General features: G+C 38.5%; 1 protein-coding gene across 1 annotated transcript in view; it reads right to left on the bottom strand.

The window, feature by feature from the left end:
- The window catches only part of necab1 (N-terminal EF-hand calcium binding protein 1), a 129844-nt gene that overhangs the window by 33156 nt on the left and 78447 nt on the right, over positions 1-18241 (bottom strand). Inside the window, exons 6-7 of the mRNA XM_072262329.1 lie at positions 14757-14893; positions 4084-4205 (exon numbers count right to left, since the gene is read on the bottom strand). Of these exons, the coding sequence (XP_072118430.1) occupies positions 4084-4205; positions 14757-14893 (259 nt within the window). The remainder of the gene's footprint in view (positions 1-4083; positions 4206-14756; positions 14894-18241) is intronic.

The following is an 18241-nucleotide window of genomic DNA, read 5'->3' as shown; positions in this document are numbered from 1 at the left end:
CAAATGGTAAGGAGGTTGTAACATTAGATATAAAAAGTAATGTCATCAGCATAGAGCGACACTTTATGAGTAGTACCTGTCCTTAAAATACCAGTAATCTCTTTAGACTCTCGAAAAGCAATTGCTAAGGGTTCTAGTACCAAATCAAAAAGCAGAGGGCTCAAAGGACAACCTTGTCTAGTCCCATGTTGGAGTTTAAAGGGTTTAGAATTCTGAAAGTTATTAAGAACAAGAGCAGAGGGAGATAAATAAAGTAATTTATTCCAATGAATAAAATTAGGTCCAAAATTAAATTTTTCTCAGGATGTAAATAGATAGTTCCATTCAGCTCTGTCAAAAGCCTTCTCCACATCCAAAGATATCACACATTCCGATATTTCCTTAGATGGAGAGTACATAACATTTAACAAAAGCCGTATATTAAAATGGGAATATTGATTTTTAATAAATCCTGTCTGATCATCCGAAACAATAGAAGATACAATATTTTCAAGTCTGCGAGCCAACACTTTAGATAAAATTTTAGTATCAAAATTGAGTAAAGGGATAGGTCTACATGAAAAACATTCAGTAGGATTCTTATTCTTTTGGAGAATGAGCGAAAAGGAAGCTTCGTAAAAAGACTGTGGTAGTTTTCCTACCTTAAAGGAATCAGTAAGGGTAGAACTTAAGTGTGGTATAAGCAAGGAGGAAAAAGCCTTATAAAACTCTCCAGAGAATCCATCGGGTCCTGGGGATTTCCCAGAATGCAATTCTCGAATAGCCTGAGCAATTTCCTCCTGGGAAACGGGTTGATCCAATTGCCTACAATCATCTAACGAAAGATTAGGAATATTTAATTGATCTAAAAATTATTCATTGCAATATTATCATTAACAGAGTCAGAACTATACAACTTAGACTAAAATTCCCTAAAAGTGTCATTAATTTCAAGGTGGTCAGTTGTCATGCCCCCATTAATTTTACGTATTTCTTTAATTTGCCGCTTGGCTATAAATGGCTTCAATTGATTAGCCAGTAGCTTACCAGTTTTATCTCCATGAATATAAAATTGACTCCTATCTTTTAAAAGTTGACATTCAATTGGATATGTTAAAAGAAGATCATACTTAGTTTTAGTTTCAATATGTCTCTTATATGTTTCAGGATCAAGTACTGAAGCACAATTATGGTCCAGTTGTTTTAACTGTTTGGCTAGTTCATTTCTCTCTTTGTTAGCTTTTTTAATGATGTTTGCAGTATAAGAAGTAATTTGATCCCAGATGTATGCTTTAAAAGTATCCCATATAATAAGACTTGATGTCTCTTCCAACGTATTTTCTTCAAAAAAAAATGAGTGATTTGATTCTCCATAAGTTTGAAAAAGTCCTCATCGGATAACAGAGTTAAATTAAATCGCCAAAATCTACTCATAGGGATAGGACCAGGAAGATTTAAAGAAAGAAGTACAGAAGAGTGGTCAGAACTAGCAATCTCTTTATATTCAATCGATCGAACTAGTGGAATCATTTGACTATCAATAAAAAAATAATCCATCCTGGTATAAGAATGATGAACATGAGAGAAAAAAGAATACTCCCTGTCCGTCGGATGGAGAAAACGCCAAGCATCAAATATACCACATTTGGTTAGAAAGGACTGGATAAACAAAGCTGATTTATTAAGTGTGGCTGGTTTAATAGATGAGCGATCTAATACTGGATCTAGCCAGCAGTTAAAATCTCCTCCCATCACAAGAGAGTAAGTACACAAATCTGGCAAAAATGACAACAGATGTTCAAAAAATTCTGGATCGTCTACGTTAGGGGCATTTACATTAGCAAAAACAATCAACTTACTGTCTAAACTCCCTGATACAATAACAAATCGACCATTAGGGTCCGAAACAACTTTATGCTGAACAAAAGAAACTGTATTATCTACAAAAATGGAAACTCCACATGATTTTGCATTAAACAAAGTATGGAATTGCATACCCTTCTACCGAGTAAAAAAACGTAAGCTATCACAGCTGCGTATGTGCGTTTCTTGTAAGGAAATAATGGGTGCTTTTAATTTTTTAATATAAGCAAACACTTTGTTCCTTTTGATGGGGTCATTCAGCCCTTTCACATTCAACTAAATAAGTTAATATTTCGAACCATTTTAAATACCAATCAACATGTAATTAAAAGAATTGGCCATAAGTTATTAAGACTACAAAACAAACCGTAAGGTAAGGTATTCAAATAAACAATCATATATTCAACCCAACACAGCTCCCAGAGAAAAATAGGCCCTACCCCTTCCCCCACCCAAAGCGAGAAAGCTGATCAATAGGCAGTCAGCGAGCTAAGAAATAAGTTCCCCAAAAAATCCTGTTGACAAAAAAAACTCCAATCCTACAAGGTCATTATGTCCCTACCAAGACACAACGTAGAAAGAAAAATAACTCAGTATTGGAAAATATGAAAGGATCAGTTTAAACAAATTCAAAGAAAGCTGTATTAAAATAAAGCCTCAAAAAGGGAAATAATAAAAAAGTATCAAAAAAGTAACAAAAGACAGTGTATGAACAGCCAAAATGTAAGCTTAATGAAACCTTATTTCAAGTTCATATTAACAGAAGAAAAAAATTGATCAAATAAGAAATATGACAGTTTTAGACTTCATCCTTCAGAAACTCTTTTGCTTCTTCAACCAACTTTATTCTTTTCCACAATCCGTTCTTCAAAACAATACTCAGACGGGCGGGGAACCGAAGGGATGGTTTATATCCTTTATTGTAAAATTCCGACATAACTTTATACTTCATGCGATCAGCCATAACTTCAGGCGAATAGTCTTCCACAAATCTAACCATGTAACTTTGGAAATCAATCATTCCTAGTTGACGGGTATGACGAATTAAGAGATCCTTAATACAAAATTCATGAAAGCTTAGTATGACCGATCTGGGTCTTGCTGCCGCCGACAATGGCTTCGAAGTCGGTGAGCGATATGCTCGATCGAGCTTTGGCTTGGAAGTGAATAAAGCAGGGAAAAGTTGTTTCAGAAAGTTTGCAAAAAACTTTGTAGGGTCAGCACCTTCAATTGATTCTTCAAGACCCAGAATCTGCAAGTTATTTCTCCTATTTCTATTTTTGAGACTGATGATCCTCTTCATCATTTTATCATTGGATAAAGATAACTCTTTGCAGAGTTTAATTGTATCGTCAATGTCCTCTTCAAGTGTCATCAGCTTCACAGTATTTTCTTGAACTCAGTTCTCAGGCTCAGACAAAATTTGTTGAATTGTATCCAATTTGCCGTTAAGTCGTTGAAACTCCTCAGAAAATTCCGATTTTTGCCGTTTAAGGAAGTCACTGATTGAATCCAAAGTGACTGGGGATTCATCTTCTGTTCCTCTTTCTTTTGCAGAAGGTTTTGTTCTTTTCCCAGTCAGTATTAAGGTATTATAATAAGGTTTCAAAAAAAAGACTGGTAGGAGTCAATTAAGTAAACAGGGTAGGAGCAATCTGAAACGATGTTACTCCATCAGCTGCCAACAGGGCTCTCACACAGAATTCAATTTGCTTTGAAAGCTCTGGATAATTTTTTTTTGTACTTACCAGGTCTTATCTTATTCCCTCATCTTATTTCAATTCTTTGTCGCTTCCTTTGATCTACTGAGAAATTAGTAGTTCAATAGAAGCTACTTTAGAATCATCTAAATTTTTGATAGTATTGCTTCTGGATATGCATCTTCTGTTAAAGTGCACTCCTGGCAACAGTTCAGTTTTCTCATACTATAATGTCAAAATGTTAAGATAGTCAATATCGAGAAGATGATCAATGACTTCTCTTCAAATCCTTAACATACTTATTATTTAAATTCAAAAATAAAACATCAAAGATCATGGTGCAGAACAGAATTATGATAAAAAGACAAAATCAAATGAAGGTAAATCTATAAATACTTTAATATGTTCTCTTGTGTTTCTTTGTCTTAAGGCTGCTTGCTGCAAGAAGACAGATCTCAAGGTTGTATACAGCAGATGTACTTTGATAATAAATACACCTTGCACTTTGAGATACTGAAATATCAGATGAACAGTACAGTACCTGAATTTAGGATGCTGAAGTTGGTATTATTTGGAGACAGGCTGTTATTTCTCTTAAGTTTTCGAACGGAACGTTTCCCTGACCAGTTAATTGAAAGTACCTCTGGTTTCACGGGACCTTGCCTATAAATGAAAAAAATAGCAGTTAGTTTTGCTGTTGATATTATCTCTACCTTTTCTTTTCAAAACATGATGTTGAAGTTTAGAAATATTCCTCAAGGACAGTGAAGCTATTTAACTTCTTATTATACGCATGAGAAATAGCTGGGAAAGATTTATATTTGAATGAATTTGTTCCTAATGGAAGTAAAACCTTTTCTCAAAGCTGCCTGAGCATAATATCTTCACTTTATAGCAGTCACATAAATGTCAATTTGGCCATTATTAGTCAGTGTTGTTAGAAAATGCTTCCATAAAGCCTCATAATTTATTTATTCATTAAACATTACACTTACTTTTGTCCTTTTGTATTACTTTTTGCTTTGATGAATGATGAGTCTTAAGCAGTGCTTTGAGCTTGTGCATCAGTGACAATTAGTCCACTTGCACTGCAGCTGGATGATTTACAGAGTTGATTTTTGGGTGACTAAGCTTATAAATTTGCAGAAATTGCAAGAAACTTATGATAGTCTGTCTCAACTAATGGAGAGGAAAGCTCATTTCATACTGTTTTCATTGAGAAATGAAGTCCATGAAACCAGTTTTATAAAGTAGAGAATTATCTCTATCTGTCTCACTTCTTTCAATTTCCCTTCAGAATGGTTCACAGCAAGCTTCCTTAAAGAGTGAAACATAGAAATGTAAAAGTATTTGAATAATTTGACTAATTATGGACTCGTCTAAATGGTGGTAAACTGTGTTAATTCATGATGTCAACTTAATTCTGTAAATGTACCTTGCCAGAAAGATGTGCTTTCCTCAAGTAAATTTCCTCATAGTAATCAAGCCCCTACAACAACTGAATCAGCTAACGATTTACTTTTGCAAATTTAAGTTTGGTATTTACATTGTATCACCCATACATTGAAAAGTAATCAGTCTCCACTCCATGGAATAAATAAATTACAAACATTCCTAAGGTGGGAAACTTTCATTCTGAAAATGCTCTAATTGTTTGGCCTAACTTGGATAACAGCTACAAAATCTATTCTTGCTTCTTGCAGCAATAAAATGGGCTTAGGTGCTTCACATGGTACTTGGTGTTATTTTCCACAACAGTTAGCTCCTGGACAATCTATTAAACAAAAGACAACTTGCAAAGTATTTAATTATATACAGTTTTCAATAAGATTGGGCAAAAGTGCTTTTATTTCAGTTGAAAAATTTCCAATACCAGTCATAAATTATAACAAACAATCCTAAATTCAGAGTATGGCGTGAGTGTGATGAAGATTTAAAAAACCCTGCAGATCTGCCCATAGAAAATACATCTTGTGCAGTTTTTTGGCCCTCCATAATTAAAATAAGAGAACATTTGTATTTGAGAATATCAAATAAAATGGCACTGTGGAGTGGACCCACAAAAATTGTTTCAATGTTTCTACAAAACCATATTGGGCTTGCACCTGGTATATTGGCTTAGGAGCTGTAAACTGCAATCTTTATTTTCTATTAGCTCACATGACATTAGGAGTCTTCAATTCAATACAGTAAACATCAAACAGCTTGTTACAGACTAGAGCATTACTCAGTATCACATGGAGGATAGATACGAAGAGAATACACACAAGGATATTTAGTCAACAAATGCACGGTGTTGGCCTTGACTGGCTTGTATTCATGTCAGCTGATTTATTGTGATGATCACTGACAGAGGGAAGACATCATGGGAAATGGACTGAAGGATTCTCTTCATTCTTTTTCACTCATGATGAACAGCATTACTGAGAGGAATGTTTCTACATGGCACTGAAGGAGACAAGGAGCTGAATTCCTATCACACAGCATTACTTGTAAGGGAATTCCAATATTGCTGAACCTGGGGAAGAACCATTTAGCAAGCATACAGGAAGGTGACAGATTTTCTTTTTCTCAGGCTTGGAGATTATAATTTAGAATTCACTTTGCAGATTTTAATCAATTTAGATGATAATTGCCCTTGTTAAGCTACTGTTTCTGGCAGAGATGGATTTTTTTACTCATCGTGTCTGCAAAGAACCACAATGAGGATTCCATATAGTTCACAAAGATGGCAATACAACAGGTCTCTTTCTACCAGATAAGGTACAGCATTCTTCATTATCTTTTAAGTGGCTTATTGAGGCAAATAGAAGACATTGTTTCATACGTTTAAATTGTTAAATTGCAGAGACCTGCTGTCCTTAATTAAACCATGAAGATGGTGAAGCAGTTTTGACAAATAAAGACGTTTAGACTCTACTATAGCTTCATATTGTTTGCAGTTACAACAATTCAGTGCCTACAACAGTTTTCTGGTCAATAATGATTCTAAGGATGTTGATATTGGAGGAAAAGACAATGCAAATATCATTTGTGAAGAGGAACTGCTGAGACTTAAAGCCAAATGAACTGCTGAGACTTAAAGCCAAAGAATCATTGCCAAATGATTCTTGTTACTTTGCATTCCACTCAACGAGGATTTTGGGACATGGCCTGCTACTTTGTTTATTTGTGTTCTGAGCAAAAGGAGTGAGACTTCTCAGCGAATCTTAGGATATGCCCTGGAAGCACACCTTATAGTGAAGGCCATTCTTTGTCACTAATCCTGTCTTCCTGTTCTTCGCCTACTTCATTATCGTTTCTTTCTTCTATTCCTGCTGCTGCTACAGAGTATTCGAGTAGCGTGGCCTCATGGTGGCTGAGTATTTATCGTTCAGCAGATGACGGAATAGTAAATGATTTTGTCTGAAGAGTTTGGAAAAGCCCAAAATACCACACATTTCATTCCAAGCTCAACAGCAAATAACTTTCCAATATACCCTGAAGTAGCTGACAATACCTTCAAAGAGTTTATAGATCATGAAGAGTATATACAGAATACCCTTCACAAAGGCAGAACAACTCCAGCTCTATTTTCTTAGAAATTTGCGTGAATTTGGCAGGTCACTAAAAACTTCGACAAACTTCTATACATGCACAGTGGAGAGTACCCTAACTGGTTGCATTATGACCTGGTTTAGAAGTACCAATACCCTGGAATGGAAAAGGCTGCAGAAACTGGTGGATACAGCCCAGTCTATCAGATAAAGCTGTCTCCGCAATTAAGTACATTTACATAGAGCATTTTCACAAGAAAGCAGCATCCATCACCAAAGTCCCCCACCATCCATCCCATGCCCTCTTTTCACTACTACCATTGGAGGGAATGTTTAGAACCAACACCACCAGGTTCAGGAACAGTTATTACCCTACAACCATTCAGCTCCTGAACTAATGTGAATAACTTCATTCACCAAACTGTTGCTATGATCTACAGACTCTCTTTCAGAGCCTCTTTACAACTCATTTTCTCAGTATTATTTTTATGTGCAGTTTGTCCCATTGGTTGTTGGTCAGACTTTGTCTGCTTATGCATAAATTTTCATAAAATTCTATTATATTTCTTTTCCCCCGCATATGTCTGCAAGGAAATGAATCTTAAGGTTATATATGGTAACATAAATGTACTTCGATAATAAATTTACTTATAACTTGAGTTTTAAGATAATGAGATATTGCTTCTATTGCCAAAAAGATCTAGAATCTGTAGTCAAATAATGGCGATGATTGGCTAAAGGATTAAATATGGCATGAGAAAAAACACGTTTATGCAGTGTGTGCCAGAAAGATCTGGAATGCACTAGGGAGATGGGTTAGTGCAGTCAGATTCAGTCAAGGCATAATAAAAGAACTTCGATAGATACTTGAAAGGATAACAATTTGCAGGACTACAGGGCGAGAATTGATGCTCATTATATAATTGATCAACACAAATATGACCTATTAAGTTAGGAGAACAAATAAATTTCTAAGGTACACATGTTTTCTCTTTACACAGAATTTCCACTATTTTCAGAAGTCACGATTTAGCCTTGTGGAATGATATGCCCCTTACTCTGCCTTGGCATTTCTATTTGCAGGGTGTCAACCATATGGATTCAGGCTGGAAAATTTAATGGAATATGAAGCTGAGTAGAATCAGGAATCACAACCATTTTTCGGAAGTTAGCTGTCAAATAGTAGGAGCAAACCTCTTCACTGAATCTAATCAATAGCGTATCTCTCCTACTCCCAAATTTTTCTGTTTTTATTTTAGATTTCCAGCATCTACATTTCTTTTAATTTTCATAACAATAAAACACTGTTGCTCAAAAAAGCCCTCAAAATTAGGTAAGATTTGATCAGCTGACATCTTCTCTACTGATAATGTCGATACTCTGGTGAAAACAAGTGAGCTTTATTTAAAATGTGATTTTTTACACACACACACGTTTAATTAGAGTCAGAGACTAAATATTAACTAAGTGAATATGTCCTTTCAATAAAAATCCCTAAAACAACACCCAATCTCCAATCTGGAGTTCAAAAAGATCTCTCAGGACAATTGAAAAAGGAAAATGAATGTAGGCACTGTTATTGGCAAACAAGTGCAAAAATCTTCAAATAAATCTCATTTGACACTCTTGTCTCGGATAAGAAATTCTATTTTCATGAATAGTGCTACTTAAAAAAGTGCTGCATATTCTGAAGAGTGGATAAGAAGTTGGAACTCCATAATTTAGATTAGATCTTCAAAAAGCAGACAGTAAGGTGTGCTGAAACCCTAAGGAACCTTTACTAGTTTGTGTTTATAGTAGCACATTGGGCATGTTGGTCCCTTTGGAAACCTTTGGTCTCCCTGAGGCATAATTACCAACTTACTTGTTGTGCCTTTAATATTTCAGTAATATTTGAATAGTATTGTAAATATATTGTTTGATCAAGCATTCATTGTTTACATAATGCATTATGGGTTACGTGTAGAAGCACGTGAATGGCAGACGTCATTGTGTCACCACGTCATAATTGCCGCCTCACAAAAGTAAGGAGGAATTAGACACGTTATCCCTGGCTCCATGTTTTTCTTTTGATTAGTTTTTTGTTTTGCAGTACAAACCATAACAGAGGCAACGAGTAAGTTTTAAAATGAATCCAGACATCGACCTGCCTGTTGAAGTGCAGCAAGACATTTGTGTTTAACAAGAAAGAGCAGAACACTTTCTTTGCAAGAGGAGAGACACAGTCAAGTAAAAACAAAGCACAACACATTTCTCTCCTTGCAAGAGGAGAGAGACGTTTGAGATATTAAAAAAAAGTGCAGCACATATCTCTTCAGAAGAGGGAGAGAAAAATGGTTAAAGAAAAAGGCAGAAAATGTACGAAATTCATGGTTTCATAAACAATGAATACAGGGTGATAATAACATAGATTAAAAAAAGGAACAGAAATGGCTGGCTACATCCTCCAATCCTCCAGCATCTCACCAGTGACTAAGGACATTTTAAATCCTTCTACAGGGTCCAAGGGAACACCTTGTCAAGACATGGGGATCTATTTGCCACAAGACGACTAACACCTCCTTCTCTGTAATCTGTATAGCATCCACAACCTCACTGCTGCTTTGCCTCAATTCTAAGGACTCTGTGTCCATCTTCTGAGTAAATACAAACACAAAAAGTCCATTTAGGATCTCTCCCATCTCTTTTGGCTCCATTCAGAGATTTCCATTCTGTTCTTCCAGAGAACTAATTTTGTTCCTCATTACTCTTTTGCTCTTAATATATCTGTAGAAGCCCTTAGGATCTTCCTTCACCTTGTCCACTACAGCAAAGTCATGCTTTCTTTTACCCCTCCTGATTTCCTACTTGAGCGTTCTCTTGCATTTGTTATACTCCTTAAGCACCTCATTTGTTCCTGCCTGCTATGTACTTCCTTCTTTTTCTTAACCAGGGCCTCAATATCTTTCATAAGCCAAGATTCCCTAGGTTCTAACAAATTTCCTGTGTTTCTCTACAACCATTCCACTATTGTTCTAGCACTCTGGTTCCCAACCCCTGCAACTCTAGTTAACTAACACCACCCCCCAACTCCACCCGCCCCATGTAGCTCTAGCAAACCTTCAAGGTAGAATATTTGCCTCCTTCTATTTCAGGTACAGACTGTCCTTTCTCTTCAGGCCCCACCTTCCCTGGAAGAGAGCCTAATGATCCAAAAATCTCCCTCCCGCACCAACTCCTTAACTGTGTGTTAAACTGTCTATTCTTCCTACTTCTAGCCTCAGTAGTACATGGCACAGATAGCCATCATAAGATCACTACCCTGAAAAACCTCTCCTTTAACAGTACCTAACTCTCTGAACGCATTTTTCAGGACTCTGTCACTCCCCCACACCCATTACATTGGTATTGGTGTGGATCACAATCTCTGGGTGCTCACCCTCCCACTTAAGAACGCTGTGAATTCGATCTGACCCTGTCACCTCAGAGACAACATACCATCCAGGAATCTCACTTCCTTTCACAGAGCTTCCTTTCTGTTCCCCTAACAAATGAATTCCCTATCACAACAGCTCACCTCTTCTCCATCCTTTTCTGAGCCATAGAACCAGACTCAGTGCCAGAGACCTGACCACTGTGGCTTTCCTCTGCTAGGCCATTACTTCCCCGATCGCCGCCACCCCCAACAGTATCCAAAGCAGTATACTTGTTGTTGAGGAGAACAGCACTGGCTGCCTATCCCCTTTTCCCCTCCAGATGGACATCCCGTTACCGGTGTCCAACAGCATGGGTGTACCCACCTCTCTATACATTCTATTGATCAATCCCTCAGCCTCCCAAATGATCCGCAGCTCACCCATTTCCAGCTACAACTTCTTTACACGGAGTGTTTGAAGTGACAGCTGGATACAGTTCTTGCAGGTGTAGTTGTTAGCGACACTGGAGGTCTCCCTACCTTCCCACATCCTGCAAGAGGAGCATTCCACTATCCTGCCTGGCAACTCCACTGCCTTAAATATGCAGTAAGAGAGAAAGAATAAATTACAAAAATAAAACTTACCTACAGTCTATGCCTCTCCTCGAAAAGAATTTTTTTTCCACATAAAATCACAATAAAAAAAGAAATGCACAGTGGGCACAATTACTCACACTTCCACTTCCAAGCAATAAACACAGGCGTTCTGACTCTATGAGTCTAAAGCATCAGTTAATTATATAGTTTCTTTGACGTTACAAATGGATTTTTGTTGAAAAAAGATCTCTTTCAGTTTCTTCAGCTAACAAGATCACAAAATATAATCTAGAGTGTTCATATTATAAAGGCAGATAATCTGATGATAGGTCAGATTATCTTCCCTCTCCAAAAGTGCTGCCTGAGCTGTGGAATGCTTCTAGCATTTTCTGTTCCAATGACTTGGCAAAGGGGAGAACTGTAATTTTATTCTGTTGTACCGAAGACATTTTAAAACTGCTTTTAATTTGTAAACAAACAACGTTCCAATCTTATTCAGACCTATCCTTTATAGTGAGTATTCTGGGATTAACAGTAGTCACTTACTATGACAGGTTATGTCTCTTCATTTCAACTTTGGTGATAAGTTTTCTAATTTTGGTGCTCTCTCAGACTGAAATAAGTCATCAGTTTAAACACAAGTCATCAGTTCAATCATAAGTGTTCTGGTAATCTCATTACAGGAGGGATGTGGATACTGTAGAGAGGGTGCAGAGGAGATTTACAAGGATGTTGCCTGGATTGGAAAGCATGCCTTAGGTTGAGTGAACTTGGGATTTTCTCCTTGGATGAGCGGTGAGTTGATAGAGGTGTGTAAGATGATGAGAGGCATTGATCGTGTGGATAGCCAGAGGTTTTTTCTCCATGGCTGAAATAGCTAACACGAGGGAGCAGAGTTTTAATGTGCTTGGAAGTAGGTATAAGGGGGATGTCAGAAGTAAGTTTTTCCACACCGAGTAGTGGGTGCGTGGAATGCACTGCCAGCGATGGTGGTGGAAGCGGATACAATAGGGTCTTTTAAGAGACTCTTAGATAGGTACATGGAACTTAAGAAAATAGACTAAGCAGTAGGGAAATTCTAGGCAGTTTCTAGAGCAGGTTACATGGTCGGCACAACATTGTGGGCCAAAGGGCCTGTAATGTGCTGCAGATTTCTATGCTGTGTCATGTTCAATGAAGCTGAGATCAACGTATAAGTAAGAGCTTGGGAACTCATGACCGGTTTCATATGTACAGAGGGCGGCAGGGTACGAGTGGTCAGCACAACACTTTACAGTACAGGGGACCCGGTTCATTAGCTGCTGCTGCCTGTAAGGAGTTTGTACGTTCTCCGTGACTGCGTGGGTATCCTTGAGGTGCTCCGGTTTCCTCCCACATTCCAAAGATATAGATTAATTGGTCATTGTAAATTGTCCCATGATTAGGATAGGGTTAAATCAGGCAATTGCTGGTCAGTACGGCTCGAAGGGCCAGAAGGGCCCGTTCCACGCTGTATCTCAATAAATAAACAAGTAAATAATTTTCACTCTTCTACATATGAAGATTTGCTTGTTAGGCATAGTGTCATATTATGGTTGGGAGGTACTAACATCCCAGGTAAATTATGTACATCAACAGCTTCAGAAGGTTGCGTGGGATTTTGCAATTTACAAAGTTACAGAGCAAATCAGGACAAACCCAAATAATGTAGGGCCGTTTATAAAATTAAGTTTTACATTGTGGTCCTGCAATCAAAACATCTTTCACTTGCTGCCTTTGAGGTTTAATCTCAATGCTAATTGCCCATCTAAATTCATTAAGATTTTCCAGAAAGATCAGAAAGGGAACATATTATAGAGGAGTTATAAAATTGTTGGCTTGGCAACTTTGTTAGTGCACTTCAGAAAACTGTAATATATATTTAGGCACAGGTGTGAAGCAGTGATATAACCAGTGTGCGATGTAGGAGTGACGTTGCTGTTGAGAGACCGCTAGCACATGTGCCACATGTCTTGAATACTTCTTACAAGAAGCGATAGTTCTCCATTACAGATATAGTTCTTGTATACTCTGAAATTTCCTTGCAGGCAAGCTCTTCTGCTTCATTCCTACTAACCTAATACTTCCTGTGTTGAAAGCTTTTATTTTTAAGCATATCACTTTAACTGAATCATGGATGGGCGCCAGTGGTACTGCGTATAATTTTGTTTGACTGGCGCAGATTTGTTTCCTATTCTGGCATGCTCACCGATCTCATATTGCACCAGATTTCTGCAGCATCAGAATGCTAAATAGGAAGATTGCAGCAAAATCTAAATGTGAGGCTTTCTAGAATGTTTCTCAGCTCCACCCATAAGGACTCAGTAGACAAGCCCTCTAATCTGTCCTGCCTGAGCACTGCTGTAACAATTTCCCTGACAAGCAATGATACCACCCTCCCCACCCCCACCTTTCATTCCTCTGCCTCTATCACATCTGAAACATTGGAACCCTGGAATATTAAGCTGCCAGTCCTGCCCCTCCTGTAGCCAAGTTTCACTATTTGCTATAATGTCATAATTCCACGTGTCAATCCACGCCCTCAACTCATCCGCCTTCCCCACAATACTCCTAGCATTGAAATATATATACACCTCAGAAGATTTTTACCACCACTCACAACCTTTCTATTAGCGGCTTTGCTTGAACTTCTAACTTAATTTATTTTCACCCCAGCCACACTGTCAGCTCTGGCACTCTGATCTTTCTGGAAAATCTTTAACCTGCAAACCTAGTTTAAAGCCTCCCCAATAGCACTAACAAACCTCTCTGAAAGGATACTGGTCCTCTTGTAGTTCAAGTGTAACCCGTCTTTCTTGTACAGGTCCCAACTGCCCCAGAAGAGGTCCCAATGATCCTGAAATCTGAAACCCTGCCCCCTACACCAGTTCCTCAGCCACTTGTTCATCCTCCAGAGCATCCTATTCTTACCCTCACTGGTACGTAGCACAGATAGCAATCCTGAGATTGCCAACCTCGAGGTCCTGCATTTCAACTTCCTACCAAGCTCTCTATACTCACTCTTCAGGACCTCCTCACTCTTCCTTGCTATGTCATTGGTACCGATGTGTACCACGACATCTGGCTGATCACCCTCCCACTTCAGAATGTCATGCAATCGATCAGAGACATTCTTGACCCTGGCACCCAGGAGGCAACAAACCATCCTGGATTCTCTGTCACGACCACAGAACGATTTTGAAAGATATTGGTCTTTATAGACAACTTCTAATTTTTTTTCTGATGTAAAATGTATGTTTTAAGGTAAGGGGTGGGAAGTTCAAGGGGGATATTAGAGGAAGTTTTTTTTACTCAGAGAGTGGTTGGTGCGTGGAATGCACTGCCTGAGTCAGTGGTGGAGGCAGATACACTAGCGAAGTTTAAGAGACTACTAGACAGGTATATGGAGGAACTTAAGATGGGGGCTTATGTGGGAGGCAAGGTTTGAGGGTCAGCACAACATTGTGGGCCGAAGGGCCTGTACTGTGCTGTACTATTCTATGTTCTATGTTTAAGACCATTAAAACAGAACCATTGAGAAAATGGAAGAATATTGAATGGTGTGTGAATATTGTGCCTGCATTTTTATGGAAATATACTACATGGATACAGAATATAGAGATAAACTGCAGTAGTAAAACAAAATGGCAACGCTAATTTTAGGCTCACCTTTCCTGGCGAGTTTGCTCCTCTGTTGTTTCCATGGCACATTCCAAGGAATTCTGCAAAGACTGAAACTGATTTATGGTTTCTTTCAGCAGAAGACGAGTCACAAACTGTTCCAAATTACTCGAATTCTGATATTCCTGCACAAAAATAAACGCTATATTGAAACCGTCCACTGAGAAATAATAACTGAATTTAAGATGTCAGTTGCAGATTGAAATACATGCCATTGAACTGTTAATGCATTTAAAGTTAAAGTATGGGAGGAAATGGATTTTTCGGAGGTTTAGATGTTTGGTCTCTCATAGTTGGAGGCAAATTATCATGCAGCGTGAAAATAGGCCCTTTGTCCCATCTCTTCCAAGCTGACATTGATATTTTCCTGAGCTAATCTTATTTGCCTACATTTGCTCCATATCCTGCTACACCTATCCTCTCTATGTACCTGCTCAAATGTCTTTTAAACACTGTAATGGTAACTGCTTCTACTGCTTGCTCTGCCAGTTCCATGTGAAAAAATATTTTCCCTCTCACTTTAAACCTACGACATCTGGTACAACCATCCAACATGTATGACCCTCTTGATTTTATAAACCTCTATAAAATTACCCCTTAGCCTCCTTTACTCTAGGGAAAGCAATTCCTGCCTAGCCATTGTCTCCTTATAATTCAGACTCTCAGTCCACCAACATCCTTGTGAATCTCTTCTGCACCCTTTCTATTTTAATCACAACCTTCCTATACTATGGTGACCAGAACTGAACACCACCCTTTAGTTACAACAGAACTCTTGTTCTCAGTGACTCAGAAACTCTCCAATGAAGGCAAGTGTGCCATATGCCATCTTCATCACTTTGTCTATCTGTGTTCCACTTTCAGGAAACTATATAACCTCTTCCCTCTGTTTTACCACACAGGGCTATCAATTACTGTGTAGATCCTACCCTGGTTTAACTTCCAAAAATGTATCACTTTGGATTAACCTGAATTAAATTCCACATGCTATTCTATTGCCAACTTTTCCAGTTGTTCTAGATTCTGTTGTAACCTTAAACTTCCTCTTTCACACCACCAAGTTTGATATTGTCTGAAAACTTAATGATCACACTGCCAACGTTCTCATCCCTACAATTTGTTGGTACTTTGTCATTTTCCTCTGCCTATGACAAATCACCTACCAAAATTCTGATGGTCAAAAAGACAAAGTTTACTATTTGTTTTCTATTTAGAATTGGGTTAGTATTTTTTACTTGGTAGACTTAAATAGATTCTTCAAGTAAATCAACATTGATTTGTTATTTAAACATGGGTGTGTTAGTATTTCACAAATAAGCATAAATCATATAAAAAACAAAACAAGTAACATATTTCAACAGCATTTCAAGATAAACATCACAGGAAATTTATGTAGGACAACAGGAAGTGTAAACAGAAATAGGACGAAATGTTGGGCAGGCACATGAAAGCAATTGTAGAACTCAACTTGCAATGGAGGCAATTTACATTTAAAATTAACACAAACAAAATGCTGGAGGAACTCAGCAGGTCAGGTAGCATCTACGGAAAAGAGTACAGCCAATGTTTCTGGCCGAGACGTCGACTATACCCTTTTCCATAGATCCCACCTGGCCTGCTAAGTTCCTCCAGCACTTTGTGTGTGTTGTTTGGATTTCCAGCAGCTGCAGATTTTCTCTTGTTTGTGATTAAATTTAAAATCTCTCATTCTGTACTAATTTGGCAGATCTGGATTAAGTGGTTATCAGAAATTGTTGAATTTGATGTTGATACTAATTGCTGTTAAGCGTTCATGTTCGAAAAGTGCAAGTCACGAAAGATAGAGAGGTCAAAGTGCACTCTCTAGATAACCAGCCTTCCAGTTTCTTTCAAAATAGCCAGTTCTGTTGAAATGTCCTCAGTCTGCAAAGTTAACTTAGTCTTTCTCTGTCAACACATATGCGATTCCAGGATTCTCCATAGCCTCCAAAGTATCCAGGTCACCTTCAAGAAGCGGTGCCTCACAAAGGTAGCCCATCATTAAGGACCTTCATCACCCAGGACACGCCCTCTTTTCAATGCTACCCTCAGGAAGGAGGTACAGAAGCCTGAAGGCACACACTCAATGATTGAAGGAGGTACAGAAGCCTGAAGGCACACACTCAATGATTTAGCAACAGTTTCTTCCCCTCTGGCGCCTTCAAGTGCAGTCGCTGCAGCCGAGACTGTCACTCCCATGTGGGACTCTACAGCCACAACAGACGCTGCCCTAACCCAGACTGAAGCAAGACTTTCCAGGCGCAGATCCATGGTCTCGCGAGACTAACGGATGCCACTACTCTTCCCCTCTGCCATTTAATTTCTGAATGGACGTTCAACCCATGAACACTACCTCACTACTTTCTTTATTATTTCCTGTTTTTTGCACTACTTATTTAACACACACACACACACACACACACACACACACACACACACAGTGACTGTAATTCATAGCGTTCTTTGCTCTCTCTATTATCGTGTATTGCATTGTAATGCTACTGCTAAGTTATCAAATTTCACCATGTAAACCGGGTGATATAAACCCGGTTCTCAAACTTCCGCTAATACCCCACCTCCCCCTCGTACCCCATCCGTTATTTATTTATATACACACATTCTTTTTCTCTCTCTCCTTTTTCTCCCTCTGTCCCTCTCACTATACCCCTTGCCCATCCTCTGGGTTTTTCCCCCCTCCCCCTTTTCTTTCTCCCTGGGCCTCCTGTCCCATGATCCTCTCATATCCCTTTTGCCAATCAACTGTCCAGCTCTTGGCTCCATCCCTCCCCCTCCTGTCTTCTCCTATCATTTTGGATCTCCCCCTCCCCCTCCCACTTTCAAATCTTTTACTAACTCTTCCTTCAGTTAGTCCTGACAAAGGGACTCGGCCTGAAACGTCGACTGCACCTCTTCCTACAGATGCTGCCTGGCCTGCTGCGTTCACCAGCAACTTTGATGTGTGTTGCTCAGATATTAAACTTGATTCTGATTCTTTTATTTCAGATTTCCAGCAGGTTCTGTGTTCTGTAAGTCGCAGTTCATCACTTAGTGTATCTTTTTTCTGTCCTCATTCTCTCCTACATACATCTCATTCAGACAAATCAGCTGCTATAAAAGAGCCTTCTCCACCTTCTCTCAGCTGTCAGCAATTTCCAAGGCAGTCTCTCTCGATTTCCCCATTATAAACATTCCCTTTGTTCCCCCATGCCTCCCAGTACTCAGCACCTTAAAATATGTTTGCTTTCTAACCTTGCTTATTACTGATGTAAGTCAATGATCTCAAACATTAATTCTGCTTCTCCCTCTGCAGGTATTGCCTGATCTGGCCTTAAAGGAGACTTTTAAAATATGCCAAGAAGCTCACTACCATGAAAATGGCAAGCTACTATAAAGCTTTTAAAACAGCTTATCAATAATTGTAAAGCTTCTATTGTTAAGGGCATATTATTAAAACC

The sequence above is a fragment of the Mobula birostris genome, chromosome 1, assembly GCF_030028105.1.
Source record: "Mobula birostris isolate sMobBir1 chromosome 1, sMobBir1.hap1, whole genome shotgun sequence".
NCBI lineage: Eukaryota > Metazoa > Chordata > Chondrichthyes > Myliobatiformes > Myliobatidae > Mobula > Mobula birostris.
The sequence above is the reverse complement of the archived record's forward strand: the minus strand, read 5'-3'. Positions and strand labels throughout refer to the sequence as shown.